The sequence below is a fragment of the Bactrocera oleae genome, chromosome 2 (genome assembly GCF_042242935.1).
Source record: "Bactrocera oleae isolate idBacOlea1 chromosome 2, idBacOlea1, whole genome shotgun sequence".
Classification (NCBI taxonomy): Eukaryota; Metazoa; Arthropoda; class Insecta; order Diptera; family Tephritidae; genus Bactrocera; species Bactrocera oleae.
This window is the reverse complement of record NC_091536.1, coordinates 18206897-18224600: the sequence shown is the minus strand read 5'-3', so window position 1 is coordinate 18224600 and position 17704 is coordinate 18206897. Positions and strand designations below refer to the sequence as shown.

General features: G+C 34.5%; 4 protein-coding genes across 4 annotated transcripts; 2 read left to right on the top strand and 2 right to left on the bottom strand.

The window, feature by feature from the left end:
- Window positions 1–688: 688 nt before the first annotated feature.
- On the top strand, window positions 689–7169 carry bel (ATP-dependent RNA helicase bel). The gene is made up of 4 exons (XM_036377909.2): window positions 689–1146; window positions 3700–4009; window positions 4123–5970; window positions 6112–7169. The coding sequence occupies exons 1-4, from the start codon at window positions 1102–1104 to the stop codon at window positions 6252–6254; spliced, it is 2346 nt and encodes a 781-aa protein (XP_036233802.2). The 5' UTR covers window positions 689–1101; the 3' UTR covers window positions 6255–7169.
- A 1280-nt stretch (window positions 7170–8449) lies between these two features.
- Sys1 (Sys1 golgi trafficking protein) lies at window positions 8450–9382 on the bottom strand. Its single transcript, XM_014247892.3, has 3 exons — window positions 9063–9382; window positions 8873–8994; window positions 8450–8810 (listed from the first exon to the last, which is right to left on the bottom strand). The coding sequence occupies exons 1-3, from the start codon at window positions 9225–9227 to the stop codon at window positions 8615–8617; spliced, it is 483 nt and encodes a 160-aa protein (XP_014103367.3). The 5' UTR covers window positions 9228–9382; the 3' UTR covers window positions 8450–8614.
- Window positions 9383–10261: 879 nt separating this feature from the next.
- On the bottom strand, window positions 10262–11492 carry Vha13 (V-type proton ATPase subunit Vha13). The gene is made up of 3 exons (XM_014247865.3): window positions 11285–11492; window positions 11011–11111; window positions 10262–10887 (listed from the first exon to the last, which is right to left on the bottom strand). Exons 1-3 carry the CDS (start codon window positions 11364–11366, stop codon window positions 10717–10719), a joined length of 354 nt encoding a protein of 117 aa, XP_014103340.1. The 5' UTR covers window positions 11367–11492; the 3' UTR covers window positions 10262–10716.
- A 521-nt stretch (window positions 11493–12013) lies between these two features.
- On the top strand, window positions 12014–14448 carry LOC106627673 (gamma-taxilin). Its single transcript, XM_014247862.3, has 6 exons — window positions 12014–12206; window positions 12339–12538; window positions 12607–12816; window positions 12875–13021; window positions 13093–13273; window positions 13331–14448. The coding sequence occupies exons 1-6, from the start codon at window positions 12132–12134 to the stop codon at window positions 14216–14218; spliced, it is 1701 nt and encodes a 566-aa protein (XP_014103337.3). The 5' UTR covers window positions 12014–12131; the 3' UTR covers window positions 14219–14448.
- The last annotated feature ends 3256 nt before the right edge of the window (window positions 14449–17704 follow it).

The following is a 17704-nucleotide window of genomic DNA, read 5'->3' as shown; positions in this document are numbered from 1 at the left end:
CGTCCCTTTTATTTATTTATTAATTTTATGTTTAAGATCTTGTGTTCAACAACCACCGATCAATTTTTAGTTCAATCGACTCTTTTCTTTTGAAAAACATTTAATTTTAGTTGTGTTTGATATGGCAATAATACGATTTTTTTGATTCTCACTCAAAATATTTCAATCACTCCATGCAATTTGAATCAAAATAAATGAAAATATTGGAACTTCTATCTGATTTTTCCACTTTTATTTCTTCATCAAAATTCTTCTTCAACACATTTTTGGCTTGTCTTTTTAATCTTTTTAATTTTGGAAGAAGACCCGAACACAACTCAATAAACCAAATATTACAGAAAAATAAGTTGCTGTTTTTGACGCGAGTATATTTTAAATATATTTAGTTTAAAGTTGATAAAAATAATATTTTTACGGTGTTGAACATATTAATATCATTGTACTAAAATCATTTGTAAGTTTCGTGTAAAGAATATATTAGGAAAACAGTTACTAGCAAAGATTAATATAAACAAAAGTGATATGTGATATTCAATAGTTAAATTAGAAACAAAAAATATTTATTTTGGAATTACGAATTTTTATATTTTTGCTTGCATTTGGAATTAGGTTCCACAGAAGCATCCCTGCTTTGCACATTTCATCGTTTCAATAGTTTAAGCAATCGGCTGAGTTCGGCCATTTTTCTTTTTCTTTTACTGAACGAGTGAAGTAGACGTTCGACGCGTTTCACGTTCGTGTGCAGAAAAATTGTGAAAACTTAGTACAAGTTTTTCTAAATTACTAATAGTTGGTGATATTCAACTAGAAAAAACTATTTCCTTAATAAAAGTGTTAAATATAATCAGCGAAAATAACTACTTGAAATTTCATTAGTCTTTGAAGTAACTGATGAGATAGTTAAAAAGAATATACATCCACAGACAAAAAAAAATAATTTTCATTTAACTGAGACTCTTAAGAGATAGAGAAAAGACAATTTAGTATTTTATTTGTTCTCGATTTCTATATACAATAGAAGCAGTGTAAGCAAGTGAGCACGTATTCGAGATTTTCCTAAACGGAAAGAAAGAAAAAACCAGCAACTGATTGGAGGGTAATATGAGTAATGCTATTAACCAAAATGGCACAGGTCTAGAGCAGCAGGTAAGTTGCGTGCATATAATTAATTACTATACCGCATTTTTAATTAAACCAATAATACTGCGAGTGGAGTGGTTTATAAATTTTAATGAAGATATTTAATTGTTTATTATTAAAAAAATTATTGATTTCATAACATTGTGCATGCACACATGCTGTCCTTTCTTTTTCTCAGTCGCGGTCGTTAGCGCTGTATTTCCCACTCGTTTCAACCCCTTCGTGTTGCGCTCGTGCAATTTCATCGTTTCGTTTTCGTTTTGCATTGTACTTATCTGTTCCTTATTTTAATTGGTTGGTACCTTTTTTTTTTGTATTTTTTTTCTATATGCCATGTCAACCATTATATTTCTTATCTTTTATATTACTTTCATTATTGTAAAACCTAAAAGAGTTTTCACTTCGTTCCGGTTGCTGGATTTGTGCTATTCCATTTCGTTTCGTTCGGGTTTATTTGAGCCGAGTTAAATTTCACTGACTTTTAATGTCTTTCCGGGCAATTGTTGCTTTGCGCTTGCATTGTGTATTTTCGGGCCTTGTAATTTTTGAAATGGAGAGGTAGTGGGTGATTCTTCATCTTGTATATTATTTATTTCTGGCTTAAAAATTATAACCATCTAGTAAAAAGTAATGTCGATTTACCCACAAGATATATGTATGGTAACCACATGCGAGACAATTGGTATTATTCGATTTATATTGCAAAAACTTTTGTACACCTGCCATCATTGCCGATAAAAACTACAATACTTTATGTAATAAAGTTTGTTTTTTAAGGTTTGTATTGTATATTAATCTTACTGTTCTTTACGTACTGCATAATCGAATTAATTAATAATAAAATATTTTACAATTCAGTTCTTAAATTAATAAATATTCAAATACATATAAATTTAATTTCAAATTTAACATATTTTCACACAATCTTTGGTCAAATGAATACTTTTTTTTGTTTTTTTTTTTAAATACATTTTTTTATTATTAAATTAGCACGGACTAATTCCTTTTGTATGAGTGGATTATATATGACGGTATTGAAAACAAAAAAATATGATGTTCTTTGACTTTTGCTTCGACTTTTTCATTCGCACGAAGCAAAGATGAACTCGCGCATTGTTGCCGGGCGACTTTGGCCCTGTTAGCATCATTGTCAACGTCATTATCGGTGTCATATATGGCTGTGAATTTTTTGCTTTGCATATCTCAACTATACCATTGTACACACTACAAAAGAACTCTTATGATCGAGACTTGGATTTTTGCTACCTAGTTTCAGTTTTGTAGGTTTTTTATAAACCTAATAATATTTACATATCCAGTATTATAGCTAAAAGTATCTAGATGTAGACTACATCTATAAATGTGTTCAAAAAATTGATTCTGGTTTTTACGCATTTCGTTAGCATTTCAATACGTAGGTTATATGTGTATTTATTCGTTAATTACTAAGCTTTTCGCGCGCAATAAATATCACGACACAAATCCATGTTAAGGCAATAGGAATAGCTGCAAAAAAAAATGAACGTAGTTTGGGTTAAGTGATCTCGTCTAAATGTATCTACATATATATTTATATGATCGTCAAATAATAAATATTTTTGAGTGTTCTAGTCTAGACAAACAGACTCCCTTCTTACTATAGTATTTACGTCTATGAATGAATTACTCAACAAATGTCTAATTCATGAATGACGTTATAAATAATGACGTGGTAAATCGGTTTATTAATTTGCCATCGTGTCCATTATTATTATTTCTTATTGCTATTAAGCCCAGAGTTGATATTAATTTGTCACTGTATTTGTGTGGAAGACGATTGCGAAAATAATTAGAAATCTCTTGCGTTTCTCGACGGAGTGGCGTAATTTCATATATTGTTGTTATATACTAAAATTATGGTGGTTTTTACATTGTTTTGCGCTTCGTAGACCGACATCTGAACAATTAAGCTGAATTATCTGTTTATCTCAGTTTTCCTTGCAGTGGAGCTTTTTTTTTTTTTAATTTTTTCAATTCTATTTCATGCGAACATCTCTTTATTTCGCAAAAGTGTTTGATATCAAGCGCGTGGCCTAATAAAATACGCGTCACGGGGTCGTTTGTAAATAGATATGTATATACATGCATGTGTTTTTTTTTTGTTCAAGGTCTATCGCGTGTAAGGTGATTTTGCAGTATATTTTTGAATGTTAACATTTATACTGTAATTAATAGGAATATTAATAAATACTTGTAACTCACTAATTATCAAAATTTATTTTTAATCACAATGAAACTCAATTAAATAAATTTATTGGCAGACAGGCTATCAGACGATGATATAAAGAAATTTCACTTACAAAATAAAGCAAGAAATCTGTTTTTATTGTACGTCAAAAGTTAGAATTTTTCATTTTTGAAATGTCATAACGAAAAACCTCAGCAAAAATGGTTAGAGAGTTAGTAAGTTCTTGTCGAAATATTACAGCGCCTACTCCCTGCCCGCACGTATTCCTCGTTAACTTGTTTAAATTAGTATTTTATAATATTGTCACATTAATTGGAAAATATTATTTAAAGGTTGCTGGTCTGGACTTGAATGGCGGCAAAGCTAATAATAGCAGCCCCATAACAACGAAGAGTTCATCCAATTCCGGCGTTTATATACCTCCTCATCTTCGCGAAGGTGGTAACAGCGCACCTAACGCTAATAGTGATAATCGCGAGGAAGGAGCTCCATCGACAAAGTACGAAGGTAGAGAACAGCGCGGCGGCGGTGGTGGAGAATATCGTAGAGGCGGTGGTGGTCGTGGTTATAACAATTCTGGTGGTGGCTACGGCGGACGTCGTGGTGGTAACAGATACGAAGATAACAATAGCGGTGTTGACGGTAAGTTAGCCATTTAAATCTTTCATTTTGTCTAAACATTTATTTAAAAAAAAAAAAATTATAGATAATTAAGTTGTCGTAAATTTCATTATCTGTATTATTTCTTCTCAAAGGAGACGGAGAGTCACGGCAACAGCGTGGTGGTGACGATTGGAATCGCGGAGGACGCGGCCAACAAAATACGCGAACATTTGACCGACGTGAAAACGGTGGCTATCGTGGAGGACGCGGCCAAGGCGGCGGCGGCGGCGGTAGCAACAGCATTCGAAATAGTGAAGTTTTGGACGATCAAACTCAGCCACAACAACCGCGCAACGATCGTTGGCAGGAACCAGAACGTCGTCCCGAGGACGTTGGGCAGCAACATAATGAACGTGGCGGCAGCAGCAGTGGAGGAGAACGGAACTATGGCGGGCGCTGGAAAGAAGATCGGCGCGGCGACGTTGATTACACTAAATTGGGGCCACGTGACGAACGCGTTGAGCAAGAGCTTTTCGGTGTCGGTAACACCGGTATTAACTTTGACAAATACGAGGATATACCCGTGGAGGCGACGGGCCAGAATGTACCGACTAACATCACATCATTTGATGACGTGCAGCTGACCGAGATCGTACGCAATAATGTGATGTTGGCTAGATATGATAAACCGACACCGGTGCAGAAATATGCGATCCCAATCATTATAAATGGGCGCGATTTAATGGCCTGCGCACAGACCGGATCGGGCAAGACAGCAGCTTTTTTGCTGCCCATTCTTAATCAGATGTATGAGCATGGCATAACCCCGCCACCGCAAAATAATCGCCAGTACAGTCGCCGCAAGCAGTATCCGCTCGGCCTAGTGCTGGCACCGACGCGCGAGCTCGCCACACAGATTTTCGAGGAGGCCAAGAAATTCGCTTATCGCTCACGCATGCGTCCCGCCGTTCTTTATGGCGGCAATAATACGAGTGAGCAAATGCGCGAATTGGATCGCGGCTGTCATCTGATTGTGGCCACGCCGGGTCGTCTGGAGGATATGATTACACGCGGTAAAGTGGGTTTGGACAACATACGATTTTTGGTATTGGATGAAGCCGATCGTATGTTGGACATGGGTTTCGAACCTCAAATACGTCGCATTGTCGAGCAATCGAATATGCCACCAACCGGTCAGAGGCAAACCTTGATGTTCTCCGCTACCTTCCCCAAACAAATTCAAGAGTTAGCTTCAGATTTTCTAAGTAATTATATATTTTTGGCTGTCGGACGTGTTGGTTCCACTTCTGAAAATATTACCCAAACAATATTATGGGTATATGAACAAGATAAGCGTTCTTATTTGCTTGATTTATTATCATCAATACGCGAAGGAGTCGAGTATTCCAAGGATAGTCTCACTTTGATTTTCGTGGAGACGAAGAAGGGGGCCGACGCACTGGAGGAATTCCTCTACCAATGCAATCACCCGGTGACAAGCATTCATGGAGACCGCACACAAAAGGAGCGTGAGGAAGCTTTGCGCTGTTTCCGTTCCGGTGACTGTCCCATCTTAGTTGCCACCGCGGTGGCAGCACGTGGTCTGGATATTCCGCACGTAAAGCACGTCATTAACTTTGATTTACCTTCTGATGTCGAGGAATACGTACATCGTATCGGTCGTACAGGCCGTATGGGTAATCTTGGTGTAGCTACATCATTTTTCAATGAAAAGAATCGCAATATATGTGGAGATTTGCTGGAGTTGCTCATCGAAACAAAACAGGAAATCCCGGTATTTCTTGAAGATATGTCGTCCTCAGACCGCTCACATGGTGGTAATAGACGACGTGGAGGCGGCGGCGGTGGTGGTGGTGGTGGACGCTATGGAGGCGGTTTTGGTTCGCGCGATTACCGTCAAACGCCTGGCGGAGGTGGTGGCCCACGTACTGGCGGCGGTGGTGGCCCACGTAGTGGTGGCGGATCGTATCGCAGCAATGGTATGTTTCTACATAGTATTAGGCATATCGCAAAGTGACTATAGTTTTTCGGGTCATAAGTTATGCTTTAATTGTATGACTTCATTCTGAATGTTGGAACAAGCTTTTTTGTGAAACTAAATTTCTCTCTTACTTTTTCAGGTGGTAGCTCTGGCGGTGGCTACTATGGCAATAGCGGCGGTAGTGGCGGTGGTGGCGGCGGTGGCGGTGGCTCCTATGGCGGTAGCTATTCATCATCGCATTCTAACACAAACTCCGGTGGCCCCGATTGGTGGGGAAGTTAAATAAAACGAACTGATTGCGAATATCCGCTGAAAGCGAAAAAATATTAAAAGTATAATATGATTTTATGAAAAACAATGAAAATATGAAATTAGCAAGAACAGAAGTCGAGAATTGAGAGAGTGCAGAGCAAAAACGATTAACAATAATGCGTACAGAAGACAAAAAAAAAAACGCAAAAAATACGAAGAAAAGCAGAATCAGAAGCGCAAAAAAAAAGGAACTTTCTGAATATTTAAATAAAATATATTAATTACTATTATTTATGTATAGATTATTAATTTTATAAAAGAGCAAACATTAAAGCATAGCATAAACACATTGACATTTGAATAAGAAACAGACATCCCTCCCCACACCCAAAAAATGTACACACATATATCGAAAAGGATTTCACACACTTACTATACTTACGAACACCAAAATATAAGTGTATCCAAATACGATTTTTCATAATCATGACTAAAAACTTCCGCATAAGGACGTGCAAAAAAAGCACTGGAAAAACTAACGAATGCGACATTTGTGAAAAATGGACACTACAACAATTGAAAGAAATTATTTTAAATTGGAAATATAAATACATGAATGAAAAAAAGCGTAAGCATATGCAATATGATCAATTTAAAAAAAGAGCACGAATGACAAGGCACATTAAAATTTGAACTGGATGCATGAATGAATGAATGATTTGAGTAGAAGTGGATACACAGTCCGTGGTCCGTGGTTGGAACCAAAAGCATTGGTAATGTATTGAAAAAGGTGTGGTTGAACAAGCTGTTAGATCGATCTTTAAATAATCGAATTCGCTCTGGGAAAATACGTAGTACATAATACTTTCGAAAGCACTCACTCGATTTTAATAATTACAAAAAAAAAAACTTAAAAAAGAAAAAGAACCCATTTAATAATTACAATTACATTTTTCAATTTCATTTTATTATTATTAAATTAAATAAATGTAACTGCATTAAAAAGCACGAATGTAATAAAATGTAAATCCATATGAAAAACAAAAAATATATAAAACGTGAAAAGCCCGTTTGCAAAATAAAACTAAAAACTATAAAAGAAGTACACAGCGGATACAAGAAAATATAGAAGAAATCATCAGCAACAGCAATTTCAAATAGTTAATTACTACGAACCTACAAAATACAATAAAAATATACATATATTAAACAAGTTTGCTAAATAAATGTACTTTTTAGCAAATGAAAACTAAAATAAATTATTATTTATTGCGGGAAGAGAGTAAGTAAACAATTTCAATGGGCTGTCTCTTCTGCAAACTATCGGTTTTGTGAAATGGGGTCGGAACCCTAGAACACCTGCTAGTGGACTGCACAGAAGTCAGCAGACGCAGAATTAAGGCCCTGGTATCCATGTTTCTAAACGGGGATCGCATCGCTTCACTAGCACCAACAGTATATTGGAGTTCATATATATGTTGGGGCTAGAGTGGTTGACTTATGAGAGGGTACAATAGACCGTAGGTCGTGGTGCAGCATTGTTGACTTATGAGAGGGTACAATAGACCATAGGTCGTGGTGCAGACCTCTATTCATATCTATCTATCTAAACAATTTCAAATACTAAAATTTCTACAAAAAATTTATATGAAGACATTGATTATCAGTTAAAATCATGAGAATTAACGAAATGGCGTCTTTCGAACAAATTCAGAAACATTTGCAAGTAATAAAATAAATCGGTTAGATGTCTGTCTGTATATACACTAACCAGTACTAAATTTTTGAGATATAATTTTCCCTCCAAGAAGCTGCTCATTTGTTGAAACCGCCGATATATAGCATATAGCTACCATACAAAATGAACGATAACTAGATAACCGTTACAACAACAACGATCAAATCGTGTTCTTGCATGAAAAACTTTTTTTTTTGACAAGATATCTTCACGAAATGTGGAATAGATTATTGTCCAAGATATCGATACAGTTTCCGAAGAAATTGTTTTTATGGGACTACTATATCATTTAGCTGACCCATAAAAATTAAGTTCTTATATGGATTCTTTTGCATTTGTGAAGAGTATTAGGTATAATAGGTAGATTTTTTCTTGTTTTAATTAAATTATATGATTTTTAATATACTTATTTAAATAATTATTATTCATCTCTTTCACTTTGGTAAAGGATACAATTTTGTATTATAATTTAAGAAAGTTTGCGATATTATGATATTAAATGTAGTTGTAAATTTTATTACAATATTAAATATAATTATTATGAACAAATATAAATATAAACATAAATCACGAATATTTCATTTAACTTTTTCAGTTATCCTAAAGTTAAATACGTTGTCGTCCCATAGCTTACATACAAATTGTCGGGAATTTAAACATCAGATTTTTGATTAAGAGCTGCGTAGCCAACGGGTATTTCTTTCAATTCGGATTTAAGACACAAGAATTCGCCACCTATACACATTATCGTCGTTGTAATGGCATTCAATAGCCACCAACTAATATTTGAAGGAAAATTCGAATTATACCACCAACAAATAAGTAAATGTAAAATGTGGAATGTGCAACTGAAACGCAATTTTTCGTTAAATAAATCAAATAGAAAACGAATAGTTTTATATACACTCACCTAAAATCTAAGCATAATTTCGCACGTCGTACAATAAACCAAAGCGCTAAGGAAGCAATAAATGAATTCAGTACAAACGCGAGAATTATGAGACGTCCGCCTGCATCTGATATATGTATTTCCTTGTTCGCGTTTTAATAAATAATTAACATTAGTATGCGTTTATTGCTTTATTACTTGACATACATACATGATACTCAAAAACATTATCCAATGTGTAATTATCACCGGCCAATATATTAGCAATAAACACCAATAATCCCAAAGTGAAATAGACGCAGGATTGCATTGAGATGATCTGTGCTATGAGCAACATAGGATCCCATTGTGTGTTTCGAAATGTACCCGATTTCATAGCGTGGCACTACTTATATTCACCCTTTGTTTTTATAAATTCGATTTTTAGTCGTTATAATTATTTTATAGCTTCAAAGTAGGAAATTTACGAAAATTTTTGTAAATACAAAAATAAACAAAATTACAAATGACTAATGTCAAAAGTTTTATGGGTGAGTGGTTAACACAATCATATGTTGTAATGTGTTGCCACTTTGTGTTAAAAAAAAAAATTAGTACCGGGTACCTAATTATTTGGTACTATCATAAATAAAAATTAAGATATCTTGTGAAATAAAAAAGTTGTTTATGCAAGTACTTAACTTTGATCGTTCAGTTTGTATGGTAGCTATAAGCTATAGTGGTCCGATAGCGCCGGTTCTGACAAATGAGTTCCGATCTTGGGGAGAAAAGTACGTGTGCAAAATTTCAGAGCGATATCTCAAAAACTGAGGGACTATTTCGCGTATATTCAGACAGGCGGACTTGACTAGGCTTTTATTCACGCTTCTACATTCATTTTAAAAGCGGATACTAAGTTTGATGTATCCAGGGGTTTTATTTCATATATATTTTCTTATTATTTACTCAATATCTAGTAAAATATCTTTCACCATTATTTTTCATAAATTAAAGATTTATCTGTGTGTTTCTTCAGATAATTGACCCAAATCACTCCAAACAATCAAAAAACATTTTTATTCAGTGTCCATCGTCAATGGTTATTGTTACTGTTGCAAGACATCTAACAAATCTTTTTGGTTTTTCTGACGGAATAATAGTTTCTAAACGGATATATTATATGCAACCTGCCAAGTTGTTTAAAATTTTAAATAGTAAATAAATGCCAATAAAATACTAGTTACAAACATGCAATTACGCACATATAAATGTACGTGGTTTGTAACTTCTCAATAAAAACTCGTTTTTTTTAGATACTCTTCTGATTTGTAGGTCACATGAGTGAATCCAATTAGACTGACTGATTATCAGCTGATCACTTTTCATGTGCAATGGAAATAACTTTTTCAAAAAGATAGTAAAATTAGAGAATTTCTAGGCCATAAAAGAAAAATATGAATGAACTTTTATTGAATATTCACACTTTTTTCTTTAACTATTGCATAATAACAAGAACACAAGTTATATTAGTTACACTTTATAATAACAATGATAGCATACATTTTCTTCATACTTTTCGGCTTAATACTTTGAATATTTTAGCTTCAAATCATTCGGTGCATTTGCGCCCACTTTTGTATTTATATTTTAAGTAGTGACCTTCAGTGAATGGAAACGCTGATATCTGGAATTTTTTTAAGTAAAGGCGAAACACCACCACAAATATGAATTTAAATGGAACGTATACGAAATTTTGGGAATATGCTGCTTAGTTAGCTAGTTTGTTTGGTTAGTTCATTAATTAACTTTACAAGTACACGACGAATAAAAGAAATGCATGCAAGTTGGCATTTATCCCTTCACCCTGGCTAAAAGGCTAAAACCATTTAGTTCTGTACAAAGTTTTTGTGCAATTCGGGAGAAATGTTGTACACAAATTGTAGGACTTCCTCTATTACAGGTTCTTTGCGAGTGGAAATCGAACGGTCCATTTCGGATAATTTAGTGCGGGTGTCAGCATCGATTTTCGCGGCTACACCTTCACGCGAGCCCATGTGCTATAAAGAAGTTAGAAAGTGATTTGTTTTCATTTTAGTTGCAAATCTAATAAAATATTTATTTCTTATTTTGAAATTTAATTTTTAATATATTAAAAATTTATTTGATTATTAGAAATATACCTTGGCTTCGAATTCTTTGAACTGACGTTCACGTTCTTGGCGATATTTCTCAATTTCTTCGGTGGCCTCATCCTTGGCTTGCTTCAATCTTCTTGCCTTGCCTGAAATATTAAAATAATTAATGCATCAGAAAAGCATATAAACTTTTCAAAGCAGTTAATAACTACTTTGCTGAATTTTTGCTTATCACATGACCCCTTTGATTGTTCGTTACGGGGTTGGGTGACTAGTTAACAAGTAGAAAAACACTTGTTTTTATTGCTGTTTTACTTACGTTTTCTAGCTTCTGCTACCTTTTCGGCGGCTTTCTTTTCTGCAGCGAGCAGCTGTTGGATACCTTGCGTTTGGCTAGTCATTTTCACTTTTAATATTTTAAGAAAACTTTAATAAAGTCACTTAACTACGCTGTAAATTTTTTCTAACTTCGTTCCACACAAGACAAGGAGAAAACACCAAGTGACGTTCGATGTGTGACAAGCGTAGTCACATGAAAAAAACCACCTATTGATTAAATGGATGGTAATTCGGATAATCGTTCGGCAAACGAGACTCGTTCGTGGATTCTGATTGGAATTTATAGCGCTGCCAGAAATGTGTGGCCATTAAAGAATGTGTTAAGAAAATTTTTGTAAAATTTGTTATATCTCTAATATTAAAAGCGTATTAAGACAATAAAAATTTGACTAATTTTTAGTCACATTTTGTATATAATTCATAATGTTTTAATTTAAGTTGTTACTAAATACTTATAGAATAATTATCCTTGTATTAATATAATTTTCAGTTTTAATATAACTATGACGTATATTTTAACTTGGTTCAAATGCTAAACTCTTTTATTATGATGGAGTAATAAATATTTGAGCAGAGAGTGTAAAATATACATTCTCTGATTTGAGTTACTTAGTTGAATGATTGAATAGTTTTTAAAACTTATTTGCTAATAACTCGGCAGCATATGCAAAATATAAACAGACCTGGCATTCCTATCGGTTGTCATGTAGTTTGACATATTAGAAGATTTTTATCCTAATAAGGAAATCACCGAAAACAATTTTAAAAATATTCGAAAACAAGACGTGCCGTGTGTGAAAATTTGGAAACTTTTACACATTTTCAAAATGGATAAGGCTACAGGAAGGAGCAAGAAAGAGGCCAAAGATGAGAAACAAAAGGATCAAAAGATTGAAGAACAGGTAAGTCGACGAAAAATATCTTCAATTTTGATGTAGATATAAGTTATTTCTGGTGACATGCCGGTTAACGGGGCCAAGGTGATTTGTACAGTAAATGCTTAACTTTTCCTTATATTTGGTGTATTCCAATAGATCGTGAAAATGTTGGAGGAAGAAGCAGCTGGCACAACGCCGGACGAAAAATTTGCGATTCTACTTCGAAAGCACGTAGAAAGTGAAAGAGCGTCTAGAAAGTTGCGACAGGAGATGAAAGTGCAGGAAAAGCAGTTGGAGACGGTGTTGCGAGAAAAGGAAAATTTACAACGTGAATACAATAAAAGTGTATTGATGCGGTAAGACAGTAGTAAGAATATTAAATATATATGTTATTATTCATTTGTCCGTTTACGGGACGTGTTAGTGACAAATTGCAGGAAGTTTGCCGCGAGCAGCAGAAGCTAATAAAGTCTGTGAAAAATGAGAGCATACAGAAAATTCGGGAAGAGGAAGAAAGACGCAAGGAAAGCCAATCGAAATTCCAAACATCGTTGAATGAGATCACACAATCTCTAACTAAAAACAATGAAGAGAATTTGAAATTGCGAGACCACAATTTGGAAATGACGAAAAAGTATAACAATAGCTAATGAAAATTAGAAAAAATATTTTGATATATACATATTACGTAGATTAAAAATGTTGGCAGAACAATATCATATGCGTGAACAACAGTTGGAGAAATTAAATGAACAAGTACAGTTGGAGTCACAATTACATCAGGCCAAATTGAACAAGGTGCAAGTTGAAGCAGCTATGGAAAAAGAAATCTTACTAAAGTGAGTATGCTAGTAAATGCCTAACATTTATATACTCATATATATACATATCTACAATGTTATAAAATTAGAGAAAAGCAAATTGCGTTGGAAAAGTTTGTGCATTCACAAAAATTGCTGAAAGAATTGACAGAACGTGAGGCGGCACTTAAGGAGCAGCTAACGTTGTACACAGCTAAATATGATGATTTCCAAAGTTCATTACAGAAATCCAATGATATATTCGCGACATACAAAGTTGAACTGGAACGGGTAATTCAAATATTAAATTTTAGCTATGTTGTTATTTTTAACCAATTTTCCCGATAGATGGCTAAGAACACACGTAAATTAGAAAAGGAAACACTTGAGTGGAAAAGTAAATGGGAAAAGAGTAATGCGATACTTATTGAATTGGCTACAGAGAAAAAAGAGCGTGATGAACATGCTGCGCGTTGCAGCAAACAGGTGGACCAGCTACAAAAATTATTGCGCGCATTACAAAATGAACGTTCACACCTGTATAAGGTGTTGCGTGATAATAACATTGAATGTCCCGCCATGCCGCAACTCCCACCAGAACCTGAGCCCATGCAAATACAGGCATCCGCAACGTCGAGTGGTGGTGCAGCAGACAAAGATAAAATGGAGATAATGTCGCGAAATTGTGCCGAATTAAAGCAAACCCTCGCCAATCTTCAAAGCCAAATGAAGTTTTTGAATGTCAATTCCGGTGTGAACTCAGACGCTAGTGCTAAAGCAGTGCAATCGGTTGTTAAACAGCAACATTCGGAGGATACGAGTAAGAAACGTCAACGCAAAAAACAAAAATCGAAAAACAATAAGAACGGCAAGGAATCCTCACCCGCTCCCGATACGGAGCTGCTAAATGGCACTACAAATGCAACCACAAATAATATTCAAACAGAAAACGATGTTAGCAATTTGCACTTGGGTGAAGCCAAATCCATTGACACATTAATTGCAATATCGACAGGAGTAGAGTCTAGTGCTGACATTACAGCTGTTGCAAATGAGCTAGCAACACCAGTGTCTCCTGAAGTTGCTGCAAAGGCAGCAGAATTGTCTGTTGCAGATATAACTGATGCTGCTGTGGCAACCGTCGCAGAATTGGTGAATGGTGCCGTCAGTGCGCCGACAATTGAGTCACCGCAACAGCAAGTGCAACAACAATTAGACGTACCAGTGCCAAATTAGTGCTGCCACTTTCATTACTTTTTGTTATATTCATACATTGCGTCGTCTAAGTTGATGGCATACACCTAACCACATGATCTACCCTTCACATTTTTATCTTATTTGTCAAATTATTTGTGTATACGCACTTATGCGTTAAATTAACTTTTTCTGTTATTTTATCACAGCGCAAAATTTGAGAAATTTTTAAATAAAGTCCTGGCCTTGGTTTCTTAATATCATCTGAAGAACATGCTTTTCCTATCTGTATCTTTTACAATATATAGCTTTAAATGTATGTATAATTCTTTTCGTTTAGTTCTTAATTTTATTTGTATATATACATATATTAAATTATTTAATTGTTTTGTTTTAACAATAATTTTAAGTTATTTCACACAGTTCACCAAAAATTTTTATGGCTCAAAATTATTCGCGAGAAATATTGAAATAAAATCATAAAACCATGTAGTTATATATGGCAAAAGCAGAATATCGTTTAGTGAGGATAGTAGTGAAACCTATTTCGCACTTACAGTAATATTTTGCTTTATAGTAATCACTGTATAGTGGGTTCGTGTTCCGAAAGCCTTGTAAAACGGCTTCGAAGCAGCTTTGAGCAGAACTGGGCTCTATATTTTTCATTTAACATCTCTTTTTCATCTAGATAAGAGAGATAGTAGGTAAGTGCTGGCGGCTCCTACCATAAATAATACAGTTAATCCACTTAAAAGCGTTGAAATAGTTTCTAGTGATTATATTGAGTTTGTTGAAAATAAAAACAAATGAAATTATTTTTGTTGTTGCCTGTTCACGTGAACTACCCTGTTCTGTATAAAATATTCGGTAGTATTAATATAACTTTTCGCTCTATTAATGAATAAAAGTCATTTAAAATATGATTTTCAATTGAAAAATCTCTATATTCAAAACGTAACCACGTGCCTTAATGCTCACTGGCTTGCTGATCTTGGCACACCGTGCGTATGAGTAACATTATGAATCATATGGTACATTCCATTGCATTTTAAATGTTACGTATACGACACAGCATGCTAGGGGCATTGCAGCTGAAATTAAGCTATTACTGCGGTATATGTATGTAATGTGCGTGTGCATGAAATTATATACAATTCATTTAATAAGTATGCACTTTTTTATGTGAGCGCAACTGTATATTTGTAAGCAACTTGGAATTATGTATATGCACAAGTGGTGTTTATACATCTGTGTGTGATTCATATACCATAAATAAAGTGTAAGTGTGGCACAAACTTGTTGCCACATTTTGTAGCAGCAAAATATATTGTTTTCATATATGCAACGGCAAGCCTCTGGGCAGTTTTTAAGTGCCACACTTGTCAAATACGAAGAAAGGTTTTGAATAGCCACTAAGTTGGCATTGTTTGTAAGCAATAGACGCGCGTATGACCGTCTAATTAAGTATGTGGCTCGTTTATTGTGAAACTGAGTGGGGAAATTGGCAAACTCGCTCTGGTAAAAGGGTTATATGTACATATGTATGTATATGTACTAGTATGGAAAGTGTAAGTAATTAAAGAAAATAATTTTCAAAGCGTCGAAACTGTGGCAGCTACTTAAAAGTTGTGAATTTAGGACACAACAATGTTAATAATAAAGTATATTAATAAAGCAAAGTTTTTTCAGGGATTTCTATATATGTTACAACCAGATTGTCGTAAGAATAATGCAACGCCAAGGGAACGATTCTCTCTGGCTTCAAATTTTCGATTGCATAAAATTCGTAAGCCATTCGGCATCTTAATACAATAAATAACCAATTTATTTAAAGATAAGACTCGACAAAATACATAGCAAAAATGCCATATCATTACATGTAGGCTTTCGAAACTGCCTAAATAATATAATGCTATGGTATATAATATCGTTCTCATTGTTTGAATTGTATGAAAACGAACCGTCTTGCTGAAAATAAGGCTTATTTGATTGGAAGACCTGCTTCTGTGCTTTAACGATCTCAATTGTTATTTGTAGAGTCGAATATTTGAATATTGCGGCTAGCAAACAGGCTGCTCACGAGCATTTTTCTTTAGTATTAGATTTGAAACTATTAAACTGAAGTTTTTTGCTCACATCTAACTGACTTCACATTCAATTCGCGTTACATCAATTATTCAGCAAAAAAAAACGCTTCTAAGCAACTCGACCTGTTGAACAGAGTTAGCAAAACTCTACAAAGTATATGCTTTCTCTTTTGACATCTAGTAAACTTCAACTTCAGTTAAATGTGTTCGTGTGAAAGCGTGAAATAACGAAGGATTACAACAAATACACCGTAAATGTTATCATAAACAAATAAATACGCTACGCTCATAACTGGAAAATCGTGAGAATCCGCTTAAGTGAGGGTGGTTAAGCAGATACACAATCAGAGTTGCCAAGCAACAATTTTTATTTTCTAAATATAAGAATCATAAACCGTAAACTAGTTATATTACAAGGCAAAAAAAAAAACACAATTAAGGGTTAACCCTTGCTAATAATTTTAATTTAATATAAATATTTTTTTGCATTTGTTTATATGAGATATTCTTTAGCCATAAAAACACATCGATTGCAACTAGAGACCACTGTATGAATCTAATTAGTTTAACTTTATTTACATTTATGTTATGGTCGATGGTAATTGATAAAAAAAAGTATATACTGCCGATCAAGGCGATTTGTTCCTAACTGAATATTCAAATATTTTAAAATCTGCAATGCGGTTATATATATTGTGTAAATTTGTAAGCCGAATGGCAATAATGTCTATAATATCTTGGCGCAAACGAAACCAGCACTACTAACAGAGCCTGCAGGCGCTGTTACTGTTGAAGTGCGTGGTTACTCAGTTAGATAAATGATAACATTAACAGAGGACAACTAACTGACATTAAAAAGCTCTCGAGAGCATTTAAAACACCAAGTGGCGGCACTTATACGTCAAATGAACAAATAAATATTTGTATACATAAGCCGACAAGTTGACATGCATGGAAATGTCATGTAAATATAAAAACGTAGAAGAAAATTTACAAAAAAAAATATAAACTCTCGCACAAGGATTATTAGCCTTTCCAGCAGCATCAAAACTGGTCTGACGACTGAATTCAAATCTATTTCTAAATGCCCAAATTATGTTTATGATTAAATGTAATAAATTTTCATATAATATTTGTACTAAAAGTACATAGATTAAACAAGCACTGAAAAATCACCCCAAAAAATAGCATGTACGGAAAGTCAAAATTAGAAGCAAGCCTTTTGATGATAGCTGAGGACGTTCGGCATGTCCTGTCGTTTGAACTTCGGCAAAGTACAGGAAATGCTGCTCCCATAAGGCTGTGAAATGTGTGTGTAATTGAAATCGTCGATATGTGTACTCGTATTTGCACAGAAAAACTAAGTAGATATGACAGTTAGTGGCGCAGCGACGTCAATGTCAGCGTTAACAGGGCTCCACAACGATGGCAGCTGCAGTCA